The 18089-nt window shown below is 44.1% G+C and overlaps 2 protein-coding genes across 7 annotated transcripts in view; one reads left to right on the top strand and one right to left on the bottom strand.

The window, feature by feature from the left end:
- Positions 1–270: 270 nt before the first annotated feature.
- Tmem175 (transmembrane protein 175) lies at positions 271–16016 on the bottom strand. Of its 4 annotated transcripts, none has more exons than XM_052198727.1 (11): positions 15927–16016; positions 9978–10231; positions 9763–9801; positions 8871–8968; positions 6646–6697; positions 6341–6376; positions 5717–5800; positions 5283–5447; positions 4229–4307; positions 3782–3917; positions 271–1088 (listed from the first exon to the last, which is right to left on the bottom strand). In XM_052198727.1, the coding sequence occupies exons 2-11, from the start codon at positions 10119–10121 to the stop codon at positions 422–424; spliced, it is 1500 nt and encodes a 499-aa protein (XP_052054687.1). In that variant the 5' UTR covers positions 10122–10231; positions 15927–16016; the 3' UTR covers positions 271–421. The 4 variants fall into 4 exon arrangements, with proteins under 4 accessions (XP_052054687.1, XP_052054688.1, XP_052054686.1 ...); XM_052198728.1 differs by having other exon boundaries at positions 8871–8965; positions 15785–15964; XM_052198726.1 differs by having other exon boundaries at positions 15785–15964.
- A 59-nt stretch (positions 16017–16075) lies between these two features.
- Positions 16076–18089, top strand: part of Gak (cyclin G associated kinase) — a 62112-nt gene continuing 60098 nt past the window's right edge. For all 3 annotated transcript variants that reach the window (XM_052198719.1, XM_052198720.1, XM_052198721.1), the window contains exon 1: positions 16076–16320. In XM_052198719.1, coding sequence (XP_052054679.1) covers positions 16176–16320 — 145 coding nt within the window. In that variant the 5' untranslated portion in view covers positions 16076–16175. The remainder of the gene's footprint in view (positions 16321–18089) is intronic.

Below are 18089 nucleotides of genomic sequence, written 5' to 3' on the forward strand. Positions count from 1 at the left end.
CCTAGACTCAACTGCTCGGAAGTTCCAAGGATAGCCTGTGTGGTCACATGCAAGTCAGAGCAAAGCGTAGTGATAGATCTCTGATCCTGGCTGGATGCTGCTGCCTCAAACAAGAGCTCAGTGACAGCCCAAAGTGGCTTGTTCAGGTTAGTCAGACAGGTAAATTCCCCTGGCACTGTTATGGGCAAGGGAGGAAAGTAAATGGGTAAAAAAAAAAAAATAAATTCAGTTCCCATGAAACCCCTCACTGCAAAGTGTGAACAATGTTCATACTCTTGAAATAGATCTTGGTATTTCACAATGTAAACAATACCCAGGCCAATATATCCACAGCCCCAGTGTCACAATAAGCTTGTACTAAGACATCTCCATGGGACCCCTTACAGTATGCTCAGGATAGGCAGGAGTGGCTTTCTTGGAATTAGCAGGGGGCAGGCAAGAGCTGGGACTGTGTCTCGGGTTCACCCTGGTCTTGTTGGGGACGCTGTGGCCACAGGTCCCATAGGACTTGAAGGCCTGCCAGAGCAAGGCGTACAAGGAGACGGAGCAACAGGAACGCAAAGGGCACTGAAATCTGCATGAGGTGGAAGATGGCTGTGCTGAACCGACTCAGTAGGCAGGTAGCAGCAAAGGCCAGCAGGCTGGCACAGGGATACAGTGCAAGCTTGGCGAACATGAAAGCATGCTCCTGCCCACCAAATCGCACAGCTGGCTGTAGTGTCTCTGTCTGATGCAGCAGGGCTGTAGTCCAGATGGCAAACTGGAAGATGCTGGCAAAGAAGATGATGGCACAGCTGACACGCACACGCTCAAGTTCATCACGGGGCTGCCGGGCAAAAGCTGAGGTCTGCTGGTAGGCCAGAGGGAGGCCACCCACAAAGGCCAGTGACAGTATGTTGAGTAACCCCATGGTCTGTGTAGCCTTCCGAACATGCAGGAAGAGTGAATGGTGAGCAAACCAGAGCAGACCCACTGTGGCGAAGGAGCCGAAGTATGCCAGGAATTGTGGCCCATATGCACCCAGGGCAGCCACAAGGCTGCCACTGAATTTCTCTTGCACATCCTTGGGATCCGGAACATTGTCCTCACTGGGAAGTATGAACATAAGGCATTTGTAACAACCTCCCAGAGATGACAGGACCAGAAGGGTAGACCAAGCATCATAAAGTGAATTTGAGATTAATGATGTGTGATCATCAGAACACAAAAATGTTCCCTATGTGCTACTTACATATATTTAGCATACTAAACAGTTATTGTTCTTCACTCACAATGTTAATTTTACCAGTCCTATATATTCTCTTCCAACTGGTGGCCCTATCTGACAACCAGAATTGACAGACGGCCCGGGTTGGTTGATGAGGGTCAGCCTTCTGAGGGTAGGACACCTATAGGAGAGATCCTCCAGAGCTGTCCTAAGTCATGCAGGCTGTGTTGGAGCATAGAGTCAAGGGATAGGAACCCATCACCTGGACATGAATGATGGGACACCCAGGAACCAACTACTTCTTCCAAACCAGCCAGAAGGAGGGGCACAGTGTGAGGGCAGGAAAGAGCCTGAGGGCTGTCACACAAGGTTAGACTTCAGGCATAAGTTAGTAGTAGCAGCCTTCTATTGGTTAGAATTCCTACCCTAACCATAGCCTCTTGACTGAGTCCTTCCACCCTGGCTGCAGAATGGAAGCAACAGCAGGTTGCTCTGGAATGTTCTGTAAATCTAAGGCCTCAGGAAATCAGGTACCAATGAATATTTACTTTTGGCCTGTAAGAATTTAGAAATTATAGTAGAAAAAGTTACTCAAAAGTATCAGGAAAAGAATAGTGTCAGATGCAAAAATCTAAAACCAGACTTGTGACATGTTTAATAAAATAAGAATGCAGTGGAATGTTTGAGGAACCATAGGCTAGAGGAGGGTAAGGCGCTAAGAAAGAGCTATTGGCTATAAGAGTGAACATTCAGACTCTAGTATTATACTGTATTGTAGCTAGTATACTATCTATGTACAGTATTGTATTGATCCGGTATACTATCTATGTACAGTATTGTATTGGAGCTGGTATACTATCTGTGTACAGTACTGTATTGGAGCTAGTATACTATCTATGTACAGTATTGTATTGGAGCTAGTATACTATCTATGTACAGTATTGTATTGGATCCAGTATACTATCTATGTACAGTATTGTATTGGAGCTGGTATACTATCTATGTACAGTATTGTATTGGATCCGGTATACTATCTATGTACAGTATTGTATTGGATCCGGTATACTATCTATGTACAGTATTGTATTGGAGCTGGTATACTATCTATGTACAGTACTGTATTGGAGCTAGTATACTATATATGTACAGTATTGTATTGGAGCTGGTATACTATCTGTGTACAGTACTGTATTGAAGCTAGTATACTATCTATGTGCAGTATTGTATTGGAGCTGGTATACTATCTGTGTACAGTACTGTATTGGAGCTGGTATACTATCTATGTACAGAATTGTATTGGAGCTGGTATACTATCTGTGTACAGTACTGTATTGGAGCTAGTATACTATCTGTGTACAGTACTGTATTGGAGCTAGTATACTATATATGTACAGTATTGTATTGGAGCTGGTATACTATCTGTGTACAGTACTGTATTGGAGCTAGTATACTATCTATGTACAGAATTGTATTGGAGCTGGTATACTATCTATGTACAGTACTGTATTGGAGCTGGTATACTATCTATGTGCAGTATTGTATTGGAGCTGGTATACTATCTATGTACAGTACTGTATTGGAGCTGGTATACTATATATGTACAGTATTGTATTGGAGCTGGTATACTATATATGTACAGAATTGTATTGGAGCTGGTATACTATCTATGTGCAGTATTGTATTGGAGCTGGTATACTATCTATGTACAGTACTGTATTGGAGCTGGTATACTATATATGTACAGTATTGTATTGGAGCTGGTATACTATATATGTACAGAATTGTATTGGAGCTGGTATAGTATCTATGTACAGTACTGTATTGGAGCTGGTATACTATATATGTACAGTACTGTATTGGAGCTGGTATACTATATATGTACAGAATTGTATTGGAGCTGGTATACTATCTATGTACAGTACTGTATTGGAGCTGGTATACTATCTATGTACAATATTGTATTGGAGCTGGTATACTATCTGTGTACAGTACTGTATTGGAGCTGGTATACTATATATGTACAGAACTGTATTGGAGCTGGTATACTATCTGTGTACAGTACTGTATTGGAGCTGGTATACTGTGTACAGTACTGTATTGGAGCTGGTATACTATATATGTACAGTACTGTATTGGAGCTGGTATACTATATATGTACAGTATTGTATTGGAGCTGGTATACTATCTGTGTACAGTACTGTATTGGAGCTGGTATACTATCTATGTACAGTACTGTATTGGAGCTGGTATACTATCTATGTACAGAATTGTATTGGAGCTGGGCCACATAGGCGAGCTGGTCCTAACAGGTGTGGAGATGGGGAAGGCCTGAATATCTCTGGGATAGAGAGCACAAGGTAACCTTGGAGAAGTCCTTCTCCCTAGCACCTGTGCTTTCAGGCTGAGAGCAACTGCAATGAGAGTCCTTTAGGGAAGAGGGGACCTGCATAAAGCTTCAGGCACCTAAGGGGAGACTGGTACTGATAAAAGCTTTCTGGAGGTCCTAAGAACAAGACATTCTCAGACATACTACTACCTAGAAGACGGGCCAAAGCAGCAAGTTGGGGTCCTCACCAGATGTCCAGGATGAGGAGTGTGGCCACGATGGCGTAGACACCGTCACTGAAAGCTTCCACCCGCTCTTTGCTGAGGGGCGCATGCAGGTCAATACTGAATGGCTCCACACTGTGAGCTGGAGACTCCCTGTGGCCTGTAGATATGCCAGGAGAAGAAACTAGCCTTGCTGCGGGACTGTCAGACCAGTGTGGCTACCACTGGCCTCTTTTCCAAGGGGCCAGGAATATACAGGCCAGGAGGGGAAGTGATACAGAGAGGCTTAAAGGGTAGGAAGTAGCCAGGACCCTGCAAACAAACCACCAGATATGGGCTAAGGCCAGGAGAGCAAGCCCTGAGCCACCACACACTTGATGCCTTGTTCCCACTCAGTGGTCCTTGGGAGTAGTCTGAACTCCAGTAGAACCTTCCAACATGCTTACTGCAGTGCTGTGCAAGGTTACCTACCCACAAACTTGTCTTTGCACCAGGTGGTAGCCTTGCTGATGTGAGGGAGGAAGATGATAGTCACCATTAGCAGGTATGACTGCAGAAAGAAATAACAGGTCAGGGTGTTTCCCTCAGGATGGGGACTTCTTATACCTGAAGTCTGGTCCCACTCTTCTGCCCCAGATGGAGGGTCAACAGAAGTAGCAGAGGAAAAACCAAAGACCTGTCTTTTATGGGAATGAACTGTGTGTAAAGGCACAATCCCCAAAGGAAGGACTGTCCTAAGGGACATATACACACCAGCCAAGTGCTTTCTATTGAATTCATAATGAATGGTAATAGCTCAACAACAAAAGATAAGCAGTCTGACTGAGAAATATATGGGAATGGACTTGGAAAGACACTTCACCTGTGGCTTCCCTGGTCAGTCTGCTTGGCCAGATGCTTTCCATTCAGCATTCTGCTCTGTTACAGTTTATAAATGCTCTGGGTTCCCTGGGTCCTACCCACTCAGCTGGTATGCTATCTCTTTCAAAGAAGTAGATAAGCTAAAAGGGCTCTAAGTATGGCATTTGTAGCAGTCACAGGCCTTCAGCAGTCTGTTTATAACCCAGAATATTCTTGAAATGCTTACCAAACATTTATTAATTTTTACATATTTAATTTTAATTACATATAATTTTTGTTTGTGTGCATGTATGAGGGTGCTCATATATTACAGTGTGCATGTGATGTTCAGAGGGCAACTTTCAAGAACCAATTCTCTCCTTTTACCTATGTTCCAGAAATCAAACTCAGGTCATTAGGTTTGGTGGCAAATACCTATACCAACTGACCATCTCGCCAGCCTGATATCAAACATTTAAAATAACTAGCACTTGTTATTTTCCACTATTCTTAGGATGCTTTGATTAAAAATTCCATGTACTTCATAGTATTTAAGTTGACTCTGCTCAAGCCAGCTTCCCCCACCTGCTCTGAAAAACCTGTTTCAGTACTGCCTGTTCTTTCTTCTGCTAGCTAGGTCCTTTTCAATTGGGATAAGACTTCCTCTGAGAGTCCCAGCACTCACCAAGGGGAAGAAGAAGAGGGAAAAGACAGCTGCAACAAAACACAGTGCTGGGCCACGGAGGACTAGGTGCAGGATGTGCCGCCGGGACAGGTCCCTATGTGTAGAGCACTGGATTTGTGGATTCAGCAGATGTGGGAAGTGGAAGGCATAACCCACAATCATTGCCTGTGGTAAAACAAACAAAACAGGCTAGAGGGCACCATCACCAGGTAGAGGGAGTGCCACAGCCAGTTAACCCTTGAACCAACATATACATTTCTAAGGGTCAAGAGCAAGAGTGTCCCTCCTAGATAGCCTCCTCTCCTGGGATGTTCTGAGAGTCTGGGGAGGAGAAGGGGGTTGGAACTCTCATTCTATTCTATGACTGTGAAGACCTGGCTACTTGAGGCATGAATCAGGACACTGGCAAATGCGTACATACACTGTGTTCCTACCTGCACAGATCCAATGGCAATCACACACGTGCAGAACAGGAAGATGCCCAGGGGCACATCAGGGAAGGTGACCATTAACGAAAACTGTCAAAAGAATCCCCACAAACCCCCAAAGGCTATCAGAGCTAGGTTCTGAGATGGTGTATAATGAGCTTTCCTCTCTCTGAACTGGGCACTGAGCAGAAAACTGTCCTAGTGTAGGGACAATGTCTGGAGCTGGGGCTGGGTATATTCAATCCTCCAACAGAGTAATTCCACTCACTGCTTCTGAACTTTAAAGCCTGTGTCACTAATCTTATGTAAAAATCCCCTAGATCTGAATTCTCTGCATTATGGCCCTGTATACTTGGGCACTGCGGACTATATGAGAATTTTAGATGCTTGTTGACATGCTAATTAATAGGGCTCTGAAGAGAGGCAGGTAGAAGTAAAGAGCCTCAGGGCCTCTCATGGCCTTGACCTCCAGCAGCCCTAACCTCTCCTCTCTACTCAGCCCCAACTACCAGTCCCTTGAAGTCTCTCCTCCGTGGTTTGCAGTCCAGGTCTTGAAGCCAGGGCTACATTTCTGAGAACTGTCACACAGATGTGCTCAGTGAGGAGTGCAGGGTGATGACCGTTACTCACTGTGTAGGGCAGAAGGGTGATAGTCATCATACAGGCCTGTAATGAAGGGAAAGGAGGGAGGTCACAGTCACCAGAAGGCGAGGTGAGGAACAAGGGGGCACTCCAGGAGGGCAAAAATATGTCTATACAGTCTTACGGCTAGACCCAAAAAGCCTGTGCCCCTGTCCTGGACAGATAGATCCCATGAGCCAGCTGAGGAGCTTCAAGGAATGGAAAAATCCAGGCTGAGGGAGCCCATACCTTCTCCTACCTTTCAGAAGGGCTAAATCATAACTAAGCTCATTTTCAAAACAACAGTAACTCACCAGGTTGAGCAAGGCAAGTGTATCATCTATTTTTCCAACAACCTGGAACAATCTAAAGTTAGGAGAAAGAAAAGATGGGCCATCATTCAAATACGGCTCCATAATATTAAAATTAAAATGTATCACCCACAGTATTTTCTAGTTAAAATATCATTGATGATGTCACTTTTGATCCCACCACTTAGTGGGTCTGATGAGACGTCCTAGGCTAAGGCGCTATCAAGCCAGGGTATTGGAGTTTGATGCCTAGACCCACATGAATGGGGGTAAGAACTAAATTCTACAAGTTATCCTGATTCTGGTGCACACTTACACGCATGCATCTACACATGCACAAAAATAAAATGTGATTTATAAAATTGTAAATACTACCTACTCTATGAAAGTCAGAAAGCTTGAAGCAAGCACACTTTATATGTGAAGCACATACCCTTTCCACATTCTTCCCATTTGCAGAAACAATCTGAAGAAACCACCAGTAGCTTTTATGGACAGTCTTTCTATAGAAAGTCTTGAGGTGGTGGCGTTTTAACTGTCAGGGAATTCCTGCTAAAGGCAGGACTAGCAGTGTGGCTGTGAGTTTCCTGTCCCTGAGTTTTGTTCAGCCATACTTTCTGGAAATAAGGCTCGGGTATGTGGAGCTAGAGCTCTATTATGCTGATTTTAGACATTATGTCTAAAATCCAGTTTGAAGAAAGGAAGTGCTCTTTTCTTATTTTTTCCCCAAAGATCTCAAATACTGTACTTGTTAGGATTTGTTATTTAATGGAGATAGTTTTGTATGGAGATACTACAATATAAATAGAAAACAAAAGCATAGGCTGCCAAGGCTCTTTTTTTTGGGGGGGGGGAGCTGCCAAGGATCTTAAAGCCTATCATGTCAGGGCCCTACAATAGGGTTGCCCCCAACAATACTTGACCATGGCTCAGATGTCACCCATCCAACACCAAGCACATAGCCTTCTTTTTGGACTGGACTCAGCTGACCTGCCATCCCCACTCTAGGAAGCTCATGGCAGTGACACAGGCTCATTTGGGCTGAAGTCTTCCTTAATAAGCTGAACCGAAGGGATTCTAAGCTCATGTGTATAAGAGAGAACTCAAAGCAAGATGCAGAATAGCTCTATGAGGTTCTTCACAGGCTCCTGAGCCTCATAACCTGTCAATGTGTTCCACAGTGGGTGTGGCCCTGGTGAAAGAACCATGAAGGGAAGGTTGGCTAAAGTTACAGGGAGACCAAAGGGATAAGCCTGCCCAGGTTTTGAAACATCTATCACCATCTTGCTGAGAGCAAGTGTATAACATGAAACACATGCTGCACTTTTAAATAGCAGTGAGCGGAATTTATGCCTTTAATCCCAGCACTTAGGCACCAGAGGCAGGATTTCTGAGTTCAAGGCCAATCTGACCTACTTCATAGATGCTGCTTCTCCCTCCCTATACACACACACACACACACACACACACACACACACACACACACACACAGGGAAGGGGAGGGGAGGGGAGGAGAGGAGAGGAGAGGAGAGGAGAGAGGAGAGGAGAGGAAGGTCATGAAATGTTTACTAGGATCTGCAAGTCTTTCTGTACCTTGAGCATTCTCTGAGGAATATTTCCTTTGAACATGCTAATCTGTAGTCAGGTATGTAACACCCACGTGTCCAGCTCTTCTTATAAAAGCCTGCTGTCCCTGCCTGTCTGGTATTCAGTGGTCAGGGGCTCATGTAGCTATGGAGCCCTGTGTCCTAGGATCCTAAAGAATCTTATTCTTCCCTAGGACAAAACTCAGACATCAGAATGTTGTCTATAGGCTCAGCTTTCATACAGGGAAGGGTTTATAACCATAAACCCTTGAGACATAGACATTAAGCTTGTATTTTCTCTCTCCTCTGTCATGTTCTATTCTTGTCTTCCAGTGGGTCTAGCAGGTGGACACTTTTCTGCCTCTCCTAAGAGACAGGAAAAGGGGGAGGGTGGCATTGTAGAGCCAGGACTTCTTTGCAACAATCTTGACCGTGTTGTACTGTCCTGAGTATAAGTCTCAGAGTGAGAACCAGAGGCCAAGGTAGGAAGAGGTAGCTCCCCTGGGACACAACCTGTGAACCAAGCAGCCCACAGATACCAAGAACAATACATCTCTGTAGTACTGTAACAGTCTGTGTCTTTTGTCAACCCTGAGTAAATCATGACAATGAGGACCTTGTGTTAAAGGTCTAATTCCCTACCTGGTATGTGCTGCCCAGGCCACAGTTACGATTAGAAATGTCATAAGGTAGACAGCAATCCTAGTTGCTAGGAGTTTCTGTATACTTTTGTCAAACTGCTGTATGAAAAGAACACTACTATTAGAACAAAGTAACACATGGTACAACAGTAGTCATTACAATGGCAAGACTTACCCTATAGCACAGTGAGGCCTTTAGGAAGGTCCCCAGTCTCAAAGTGCACAACACATTCTGTCTGCTCTGAATCTAACCTCGCTTCTACCAAACCTACCCATACCACAGCAGCATTGTGACCATACTTTAGAAGAAAACCCTCAGCAGTTCTGGGACTTCCCCCAAAGATTTACATCAGTTTGCATGTATGGCTAGAGCCAGGCCTCACTGTTGTTGGGGCTGGCTGGATAGAGCTGCAGTCTTCCTCCTTCAGGATGTAGTATTTGTGAGTCTTGTGTGGTGATATGCTAAGCACATGGAATGAAACTAAGAAAGGCACCTTAGTGCCCAAGTCTTAAAGTTATTTCACTAAAGAGCCACATGTTGCTGACTCCCATAAAGTTGGATATAAATGAAAATTCTTTTAGAAAAGCTCTTTGTTACCCATATAGGATGGCTTGGTGGAAGTCTGGGTGGGCATGGTTCCTCTTCTTCTCAGTGGAGGATATCAGTGCCTGTTTACCCAACTAGAAATAAAACCTCCTTTGCCAGAGCCTGTGCTTGAGCCCTGCCCCCCTGCTCTGAGTATATATCCCTCTCTGAGGAAGCATAGATGTCCTGCCCACTCAGTAAATTCTCTGCCTTGGGCTCTGCTGCCTACAGATTTGGGGGTTGGCTCCCCATGTCCAGGTCAGATTTTCTTACTGGCCCATTGTACAAACCAGACTTTTCCTTTTACCTGTTCTGGTGAGATCTCTGTGTGGGTCACAGGCAGGATCTAAAGGAACAAAGACAAAAATAACCAAGAGATACTTCTTGGGCTGGGGATCCTCAGAGGTAGAAAGTATGTGGGCTCTTGACCATTGCTGGGCAGCCTCCACCTACATGAATGGTTTGGGCATCTGAGGATGCTACAGAAATAAGTGGCAGGTTTGAGGTGGGCCCCACACTGACCATGACAGTGGCGATGATGGACAGCAGTGCATCACTAAAGCCCAGCATGCGGTGGGAGCTCTGCGTCCCCTCCTCGTTTCTCCTGTATAGGGATGAGTCTCCCTCAGAATCCACTGCCTGTTCCTGGGTCTGGAGCCTGGACATAGTGGGGCCACCAAGATGTCACAGCAGCCTGGGAAGAAGTGTAGCTCTGAGCATATCAGAGGGATGTCTCAACTCTGTAGACTTCAGCCATTTCGATGCAGAGACAAATGCTAGGTATAGGGGACAAAAAGAGACACACTTCACAAGGTAGCCTTTCCAGATTTCCATCCACAGAATAAGATAAGAATATTACTATCAGACTCATCAGTGAGCTCTGTGATTGGAACAATACATTCTCTGTCTCAGTGGGAAAGCTCTGATGATACAAGGTTAATGCTCAGCATAGCACGGTACCATGTAGGGCCTGAAATCTGACCCCAAGTTTCCCTTAAAAGCTCCTTTGTCAGCCTGAGTTACCTTGAGTTGCACATCTCTTGGCTAACAAGAATGTCCCTGAGGGCCATAACTGCCTCAGATCACAGCGTCTGGGATGTTTTTAAGTTTTTCCAAAATAATACTGGATAAACAAGTGAGATGCAATCTGGGACATTCTCTGGGGAGGAGAGATATTTGTGCCCCGGGAGCAAAGGGCTGAAGTAAAGCTATAGAATCTATCTGCATTTTGCATTAGACTCAATGGTAAAAACACAGGGAACCACTCAATAGCTATAGGATATGAATAGGTGAGGCACTAGGAAGTATTTTCTAAGACTCCACTGTGATCAGGAGAGGGAGAATAAGAGTGTGGCAAGGATGGTCAGAAGGCTGAAGCTGTGACCAGCAGTAAGGTGGAGTATGTCTGGCTAAGCAGAATACATTAAGTGTTCCTGAGAAGCAGGTCCTGAGACTACAAGAGGAAGGTTAATCCTTGGGTCCAGGCCCAACAATATAAATGTGCCCTGCTTTAGGCATGTTTACTGAGACAGGGGAAGGATACCCTCAGGTATCAGAGGTGAGGAAGGAGGCTATGAAGGACTTGAGACTATGGAGTCACTAACACAGGGGAAATGAGGTTGCAAGGTGTATAGATGAGAAAGTAAGAGCAAGGATACTTGGAGGATGAAGCTGTATAAGTGTGGTCATAAGCACAGCCCTTTAGTAATGAAACAAGGTTAACAAACAGTATGATTGGGTTTACTCTGAAGAGGATGCTGCTAACATAACATCAGGTACCACACAATTAAAATATGTATGACATCAGACCAATTTCCCTTATGAACATTGATGCAAAAATTCCCAACAAAATTCTGGCCAACCAAATCCAAGAATGCATCAAAACAATAATTCACCACCATCAAGTAGGTTTCATCCCAGGGATGCAGGGATGGTTAAATATACAGAAATCAATCAATATAATCCATCAATATAATCTACTATATAAACAAACTCAAGGAAAAAAACCACATGGTCATTTTATTAGACGCTGAAAAAGCTTTTGACAAAATTCAACATCCCTTCATGATAAAAGTCTTGGAGACATCAGGAATTCAACGCCCATACCTCAACATAGTGAATGCAATATACTGTAAACTGGTAGCCAACATCAAACTAAATGGAGAGAAACTTGAAGCAATCCTACTAAAATTGGGGACCAGACAAGACTTCTCTCTCTCTCTCTCTCTCTCTCTCTCTCTCTCTCTCTCTCTCTCTCTCTCTCTCTCTCTCTCTCTCTACTCAATATAGTACTCAAAGTCCTAGCCAGAGCAATTAGACAACAAAAGGAGGTCAAAGGTATATAAATTGGAAAGGAAGAAGTCAAAATATCACTATTTGCAGATGATATGATCATATACTTAAGCGACCCCAAAAATTCACCAGAGAACTCCTAAAGCTGGTAACTTCAGTGTCTTAGGGTTTCTATTCCTGCACAAACATCATGACCAACAAGCAAGTTGGGGAGGAAAGGGTTTATTCAGCTTACACTTCCATGTTGCAGTTCATCACTAAAGGAAGTCAGGACTGGAACTCAAGCAGGTCAGGAAGCAGGAGCTGATGCAGAGGCCATGGAGGGATGTTTCTTACTGGCTTGCTTCCCCTGGCTTGCTCAGCCTGCTCTCTTATAGAACCCAAGAGCACCAGCCCAAAGGTGGTACCACCCACAAGGGGCCCTCCCCACTTGATCACTAATTGAGAAAATGCCCCACAGCTGGATCCCATGGAGGCACTTCCCCAACTGAAGCTCCTTTCTCTGTGATAACTCCAGCCTGTGTCAATTTGACACACAAAACTAGCCAGTACAATTGACCCCTTGTCAACTTGACACACAAACACATCACTATTAAGCCTCAACCCTTACTTTCTTATTCATCCCCAAGATCTAAATTACTTTAAAAGTCCCACAGTCTTTACATACTAAAAGTTCAATCACCTTAAAATGTCCAATATCTTTAAAATTCAAAGTCTTTTAAAAGTTCAAAGTCTTTTAACTGTGGGCTCCACTAAAATACTTTTCTTCCTTCAAGAGGGAAACGTATCAGGGCACAGTCACAACCAAAAGCAAAACTCAAACTCCAAATGTCCAATGTCTGGGATTCAACTCACGATCTTCTGGGCTCCTCCAAGGGCTTGGGTCACTTCTTCAGTCCTGCCCTTTGTAGCACACAACTTGTCTTCTAGGCTCCAGCTGCCTGTACTCTACTGCTGCTGCTGTTCATGGTGGTCATCGTATGGTACTGGCATCTCCAAAACACTGTTGACTTTTACTGTAATTAGGCTTCACCAATAGCCTGAAACTCTTTGAGCACCATTGTTGGCATTTAAAAGTTTTGTATTGGGCTGGATTGATGGCTCAGTAGTTAAGAGCACTAACTGTTCTTCCAGAGGTCCTGAGTTCAATTCCTAGCAACCACATGCTGGCTCACAACCATCTGCAATGGAATCTGATACCCTCTCTTCTGGTGTGTCCGAAGAGAGTGACAGTATACTCACATACATAAAATAAATAAATAAATCTTTTTTAAAAAAGTTTTGGATTTTTGGATTAAGAATAATCAAACTTTACCAGACTTATTTTGCTAAAACATTTTAAAAGAATTTTTTAAAATGTATGTTTGTGAAAAATATTAGTTTGTTGCTTTCCTGTATTGTTTTTGCCAAGTTAGGTAGGAGTTGAGAAACACTTCAATTTTCTATATAAGTTCATGTAGATTTAGTTTTTTTGTCTTAAATATTTAGTGGACTCCTAGTAGAGCTATGTAAGTCTGAAATCTTTGAGTGATTTTAATCTAGAAAGTGAATGCTTTAACAGGTTTAGATTGTTTGCGTTACCTATTTCTTCTTGAGTAAGCTTAGTTTGTGTTTTCAATGAATTTACTTATTTAACTAAGTTGACTTCCCTGGGAAAATGTTCAAAATAGCCTCTAGTTATCCTTTCAGAAGGCATGTCCCTCCTTTGTGATCTCAGTAATTTTTGTTTTTCTTACTCAATTTGGCCAGGGACTTCTAAGTTCTACTGACTCAAAGAATCAGTTCTTGTTTCATTGATTATTTATTGTTTGTTTCACTGCACTTTGGTATATATCTTCCTTAATTACTTTGGGTTTCATTTTCTCTGATTTTTTAAAAGATGAACACTAAGGTCACTAAATGTGATCTATTTCCTACTAATGGCTTAATAGCATTCCATAATTTTGAAATTCTGTGTTTTTATTTTCAGCTAGTACAAAAATACTACATTTGATTTCTTTTTGGACACATAAAAGGATACTATCCTTTTCCATTCAGAACATTTTTCACACTGCTAGTTTCTAGTTAAAATTCATTATGATCAGATAATATACTTTTTTCATTGCCCAGATGTTCTAGGTTAGTAAATGTTCTTTACACACTTGGAAAATATGTATATTCCACTAATTAATACTAATTCTGCTCATTAATAGGAATTGCTGATTATTCTGCTAATCAATAGGGATTGCTCTATAAATGTTCATTAATTCAAGATGATTGACAGGGCTATTCAAGTTCTCTATATCCTCTGTGATTTTCTGGGTACTTATTTATTGAGAAAACAATCTTCAACTACCTCAACTTCCAATTTGTCTCTCACCTTGTGGGTCTATTAGCTTCTCAGTTAACCCACTTTATAAATTTGGCTTTAACCATGTTTATAGTTGATACTTCTTTTTTTGCTTTAAACTAAAATTTTTTATGTGTATGACTTTTGCCTGTATATACCTATGTGCACCACATGCATGCTTGGTGCCTAAAGAGGTTTAAAGAGGGTGCTGGATCCCCTGGACCTGGAGTTATAAATGGTTGTGAGCTGCCATGTGGATGCTGGGAGTTCAACCTCAGCACTCTGCAAGCACAAGACCTCTAAACTACCAAGCCATCTCTTCAGCCCCGATACACTCTTTTTATGATTTCATCCCTTCATCATTATAAAATAACTTACTATCTGGCAATATCTTTTACTATGAAACATACCACAAAAGAATGTGTTGGTGGAGAGCACAGAGTCAGTTCTAAATCTGCATGTGTTCATACATGAGGTGAGAGCACTAGAGGCCATAAGATGCAGTACCAGTTTTGGAATGGCATCTACTACAATGCCATAAAAATGATCTATAATTTCATGATTTAGAAATTTCCACTTGTCCTACGTCATGCCAGCAAGAGTTTATGGCGTCAAGTTTCATGACAAGCTCTAGTGAATTACTCATGAGGTTTCTCATGATGCTGTTTTAAGTCTCTTGCACGCTACTCAAGCCTCGGATTCCCTACTTTTTCCTCTTGCTTTCAGATTTATTTTCCTTCTAAACAGTGAAATCTGAAGGCACCAAGAAAATCCCTTCGACTTCATTCCAGTAATAACATAAAGTTACCTGCATCTGCAAGCCCTACTTCCTTCCTCCTCTCTGCCTTTTTAAAAGTGATTCTCTTATTTAAAAAAAAAAAGGTGCCAATTCTATGCCAACACTAGATATCCTCTATCTGGATGTCACCTGACTGTCCTACTATTCTGAGAGACAGTACTCCTCTCTACTGTACTGGAAAGCCTTTACTCTCTCCCATTGGCTTTAGGCTGCTCAAGTCTCCCATCTAAGATCATGGCAACACCACATTGCCCTTTTAGTTCCCAACAGATCTCCTCAGTTACTTCCAGGTACCATCTCTACTTTATCAGTTCTTTATTTCTCCAGGTGTGATCCACAGCTTCCACTTCACTCTTTTCAAGAAACTACTGTCCACCTACCATGTACCTCACTGTATACTAATGATCATCTTTCATTTCTTTTCTACATAACTTTTAAAAGAACCGGTGGTCCCCAAAGACGTATTTAATAGCATACAATTCTGGGACAGTTAAGATGTTGATTTCGGCTTAAGGATCCATTTTTTTTAGTCCAAAAACACACACTCTCCCAAGGCGCTGCAACTTCATATGGTTTCAGAAACCACGGAGGTACAGAGACCGGTGGGGAATCCCAGGACTTTTGTCTCATCTGAAATGGTCAGCTCTAAGTGTTTCACATCATACAAGATTCTGGGTCCAGTACTGCCAGGTGACTTTTGTATACACGTTGTGAAGCTTTTTTTTTTTTTTTCCTTTTAAACTTATATTTTTCAGTCTTAACTAGCAACTACTTCATTCTCTCCCAAACCTGTGTGGACCAAAACATAAAGAGTCTGCGGCTCATAGGCTGGCAGCTTGTCTGCAAGATACCCTCCTCTCGTAAACCGGGCATTAGGGACACTAGGGTGGGCTCCAGGCCTCGCTTTACCTTAAGGCGTCAGGCGCGAGCGGCGGGCTCAGGGCGGTCCTCAGCTCGCGCCCAACGTCCCGCGACGCTCTAGCCACCGAGGCTGGACCCGGGCCAGCGGAAGCAACCGGAAGAGGTTAGGGTCAGATGGCGACAGCCCTACCTCCGTGCCTCCTAGGAGCTTGACGTCCGTAGGATGGCAGCCTCTGCGCCTGCGCCAGCTGCTGGCTCTGCAGAAACACGCACCCTTCCGCTTGCTGCGTCAGGGCGGGGCCGCGGCGTCGCGACGCAACTCGCTCTCTGCCTTACGTCACGGCGTGGGCGGAAGATGGCCGGGTTGTTCGCCCGCAGCTGCTAACCCGGCAGTGCGGAGCTGGAGCCTGGCTCCCGCTGCCGCGGAGCGGCCGACGCCATGTCGCTGCTACAGTCTGCGCTGGACTTCCTGGCGGGCCCTGGTTCTCTTGGCGGAGCTGCCGGCCGTGATCAGAGTGACTTCGTGGGGCAGATAGTGGAGCTGGGCGAGCTGCGTCTGCGGGTGCGGCGGGTCCTGGCCGAGGGTGAGGCGTAAGGCGTCGCCAGGCCGCGGGAGGCAGGAGCAGCCCTGGAGGGTCGCTGCTGGGGTGTGGTTCAAGTCAGGGCGCGTGAGGGTCACCGCTTTAGGCAGGGGCAGCAAAGACGGTCGTGTCCAGGGTATGAGTCAAGTCTGAGACCGAGAGAGTCACGAGTGAGGTGTGGGTCAGATCAGGGCCACGGGGTGCCCGGGTAGGGTTTGCAGGAAAAGTCACTGCTGGGATGTAAATCAGGTCAACGCTGCGAAGTTGCTGGGGTGTTAGTCAGAAGAAGGGCCTTTTCAGGAAAGGAGACCACAGCGGGGCTGTGGGTTAAGGCTTTGGTGGTGACTGCAGAGGATAGGCTGCTCTGTGTTGAACACTTCCTGGTGGGTAGAGTTAGTACAAGGGTCATGCTAGCAGGTGGTTGTCCAGTAATGGAGGCCTGGGATTGGAGGGACCTCTACCTAGGGCCAAAGCTGTATCTGGGGCATATACAAAAAGATTCTAAGGTGGCATCAGGTCAGGAGGTGAGCACAGTCACTCTGGGGTCATAAGCTGTTATTCTTTGTATCGTATCCAGCGTTATTGCATCCTGAGTACTGTCTTGAGGTGGCAGTGCTTGTTCTGGGGCCTGTAGTCTTCCCTTGCTTGGTGAGGTAGAGGATAGACTGAGGCCCTACAGTTTCGTTTTCTTTTATAGCCTAAGTGTTTGCCTCACCTAGTGAATTTTTCTGTAGTGACCTCATATAAGTTACAGGAAGCAGAGCCCGTAGCTATAACCTTTTAAGAACCTTGCTTGATAGACAATTCCATAGTTATGTGTCTTGAGGCCAGTCTAGTTTGTAGCTTCCTCACACAGGATCTGTAATCAGCCTGTGTGGAGGAGTCCTGTTTTCTCTTCTGTGATTTTTTTTTTAAGATTTACTTTTATTTTTTAAATGTTGTTTTGCCTGCCTCTATCTCTGGACATTATCTGTATGTACTGCCTCCTGAGACCAGAAGAGGACATTGGATCCCCTGGAACTGGAGTTAAGAGACAGTTGTTAACCTCCCTCCATGAGGGTGCTAGGAACCCAGTGTTGCTCCTCTCTTTTGCAAGAGCAATGAATCTCTTAACTTCTGAACCATTTCTTCAGCCACTGTGCCTTTTCCCCCCCAGTATCTCAAAGTGTGCCAGACCTCAATAGCTATGAAGCTTACCTGCTAAGCATAGTCATCTTCTGACAAATTGGTTCAGGGAGAAGAGTGGCCTGACCCAGGTCTGAAGTAGCTCTCAGGATTGGAGAATCATCTTGTTAAGGTTGTCCATGTCATCTGTGATTAGTGGGAGCAGATAACTTGTTTAACATTCTTTACCGTGGAAAAGCAGAGGTGATGTTTTGATGGTATCTTATCATACATATTCTCCACTGTGATTGTACATATGTTTGGATGCTTTTCCCTCCAGAGATGGGTTTAGGACCTACATTAACAGTCTGATATGTGATATTCCCTTTCATCTTTTGAAATGACAAAGATGATGCCAGATCGGTTGGTTTGTTCATTCTGAAGATACCAGGCAGGTTGCCTTAGTTTTTTGAGAAATTTAACCCTGAACTGATGGCACAGGCCTGTAATCTTAACTTCTTGGGAGTTTGAGGCAGGAAAATTCCAACTTCAGGGTCTGCCTGGACTACAGGTAGAATTCAAAGCCAATCTGGGCAAATTAATAAGCTGCTGTCTCAAAAAGTGAAGTTTTTTCTAAGTTTGAGGCCAGTCTGGTCCACAGAGTGAGT

This window comes from Apodemus sylvaticus, chromosome 11 (genome assembly GCF_947179515.1).
Source record: "Apodemus sylvaticus chromosome 11, mApoSyl1.1, whole genome shotgun sequence".
In the NCBI taxonomy this organism is placed as follows: Eukaryota; Metazoa; Chordata; class Mammalia; order Rodentia; family Muridae; genus Apodemus; species Apodemus sylvaticus.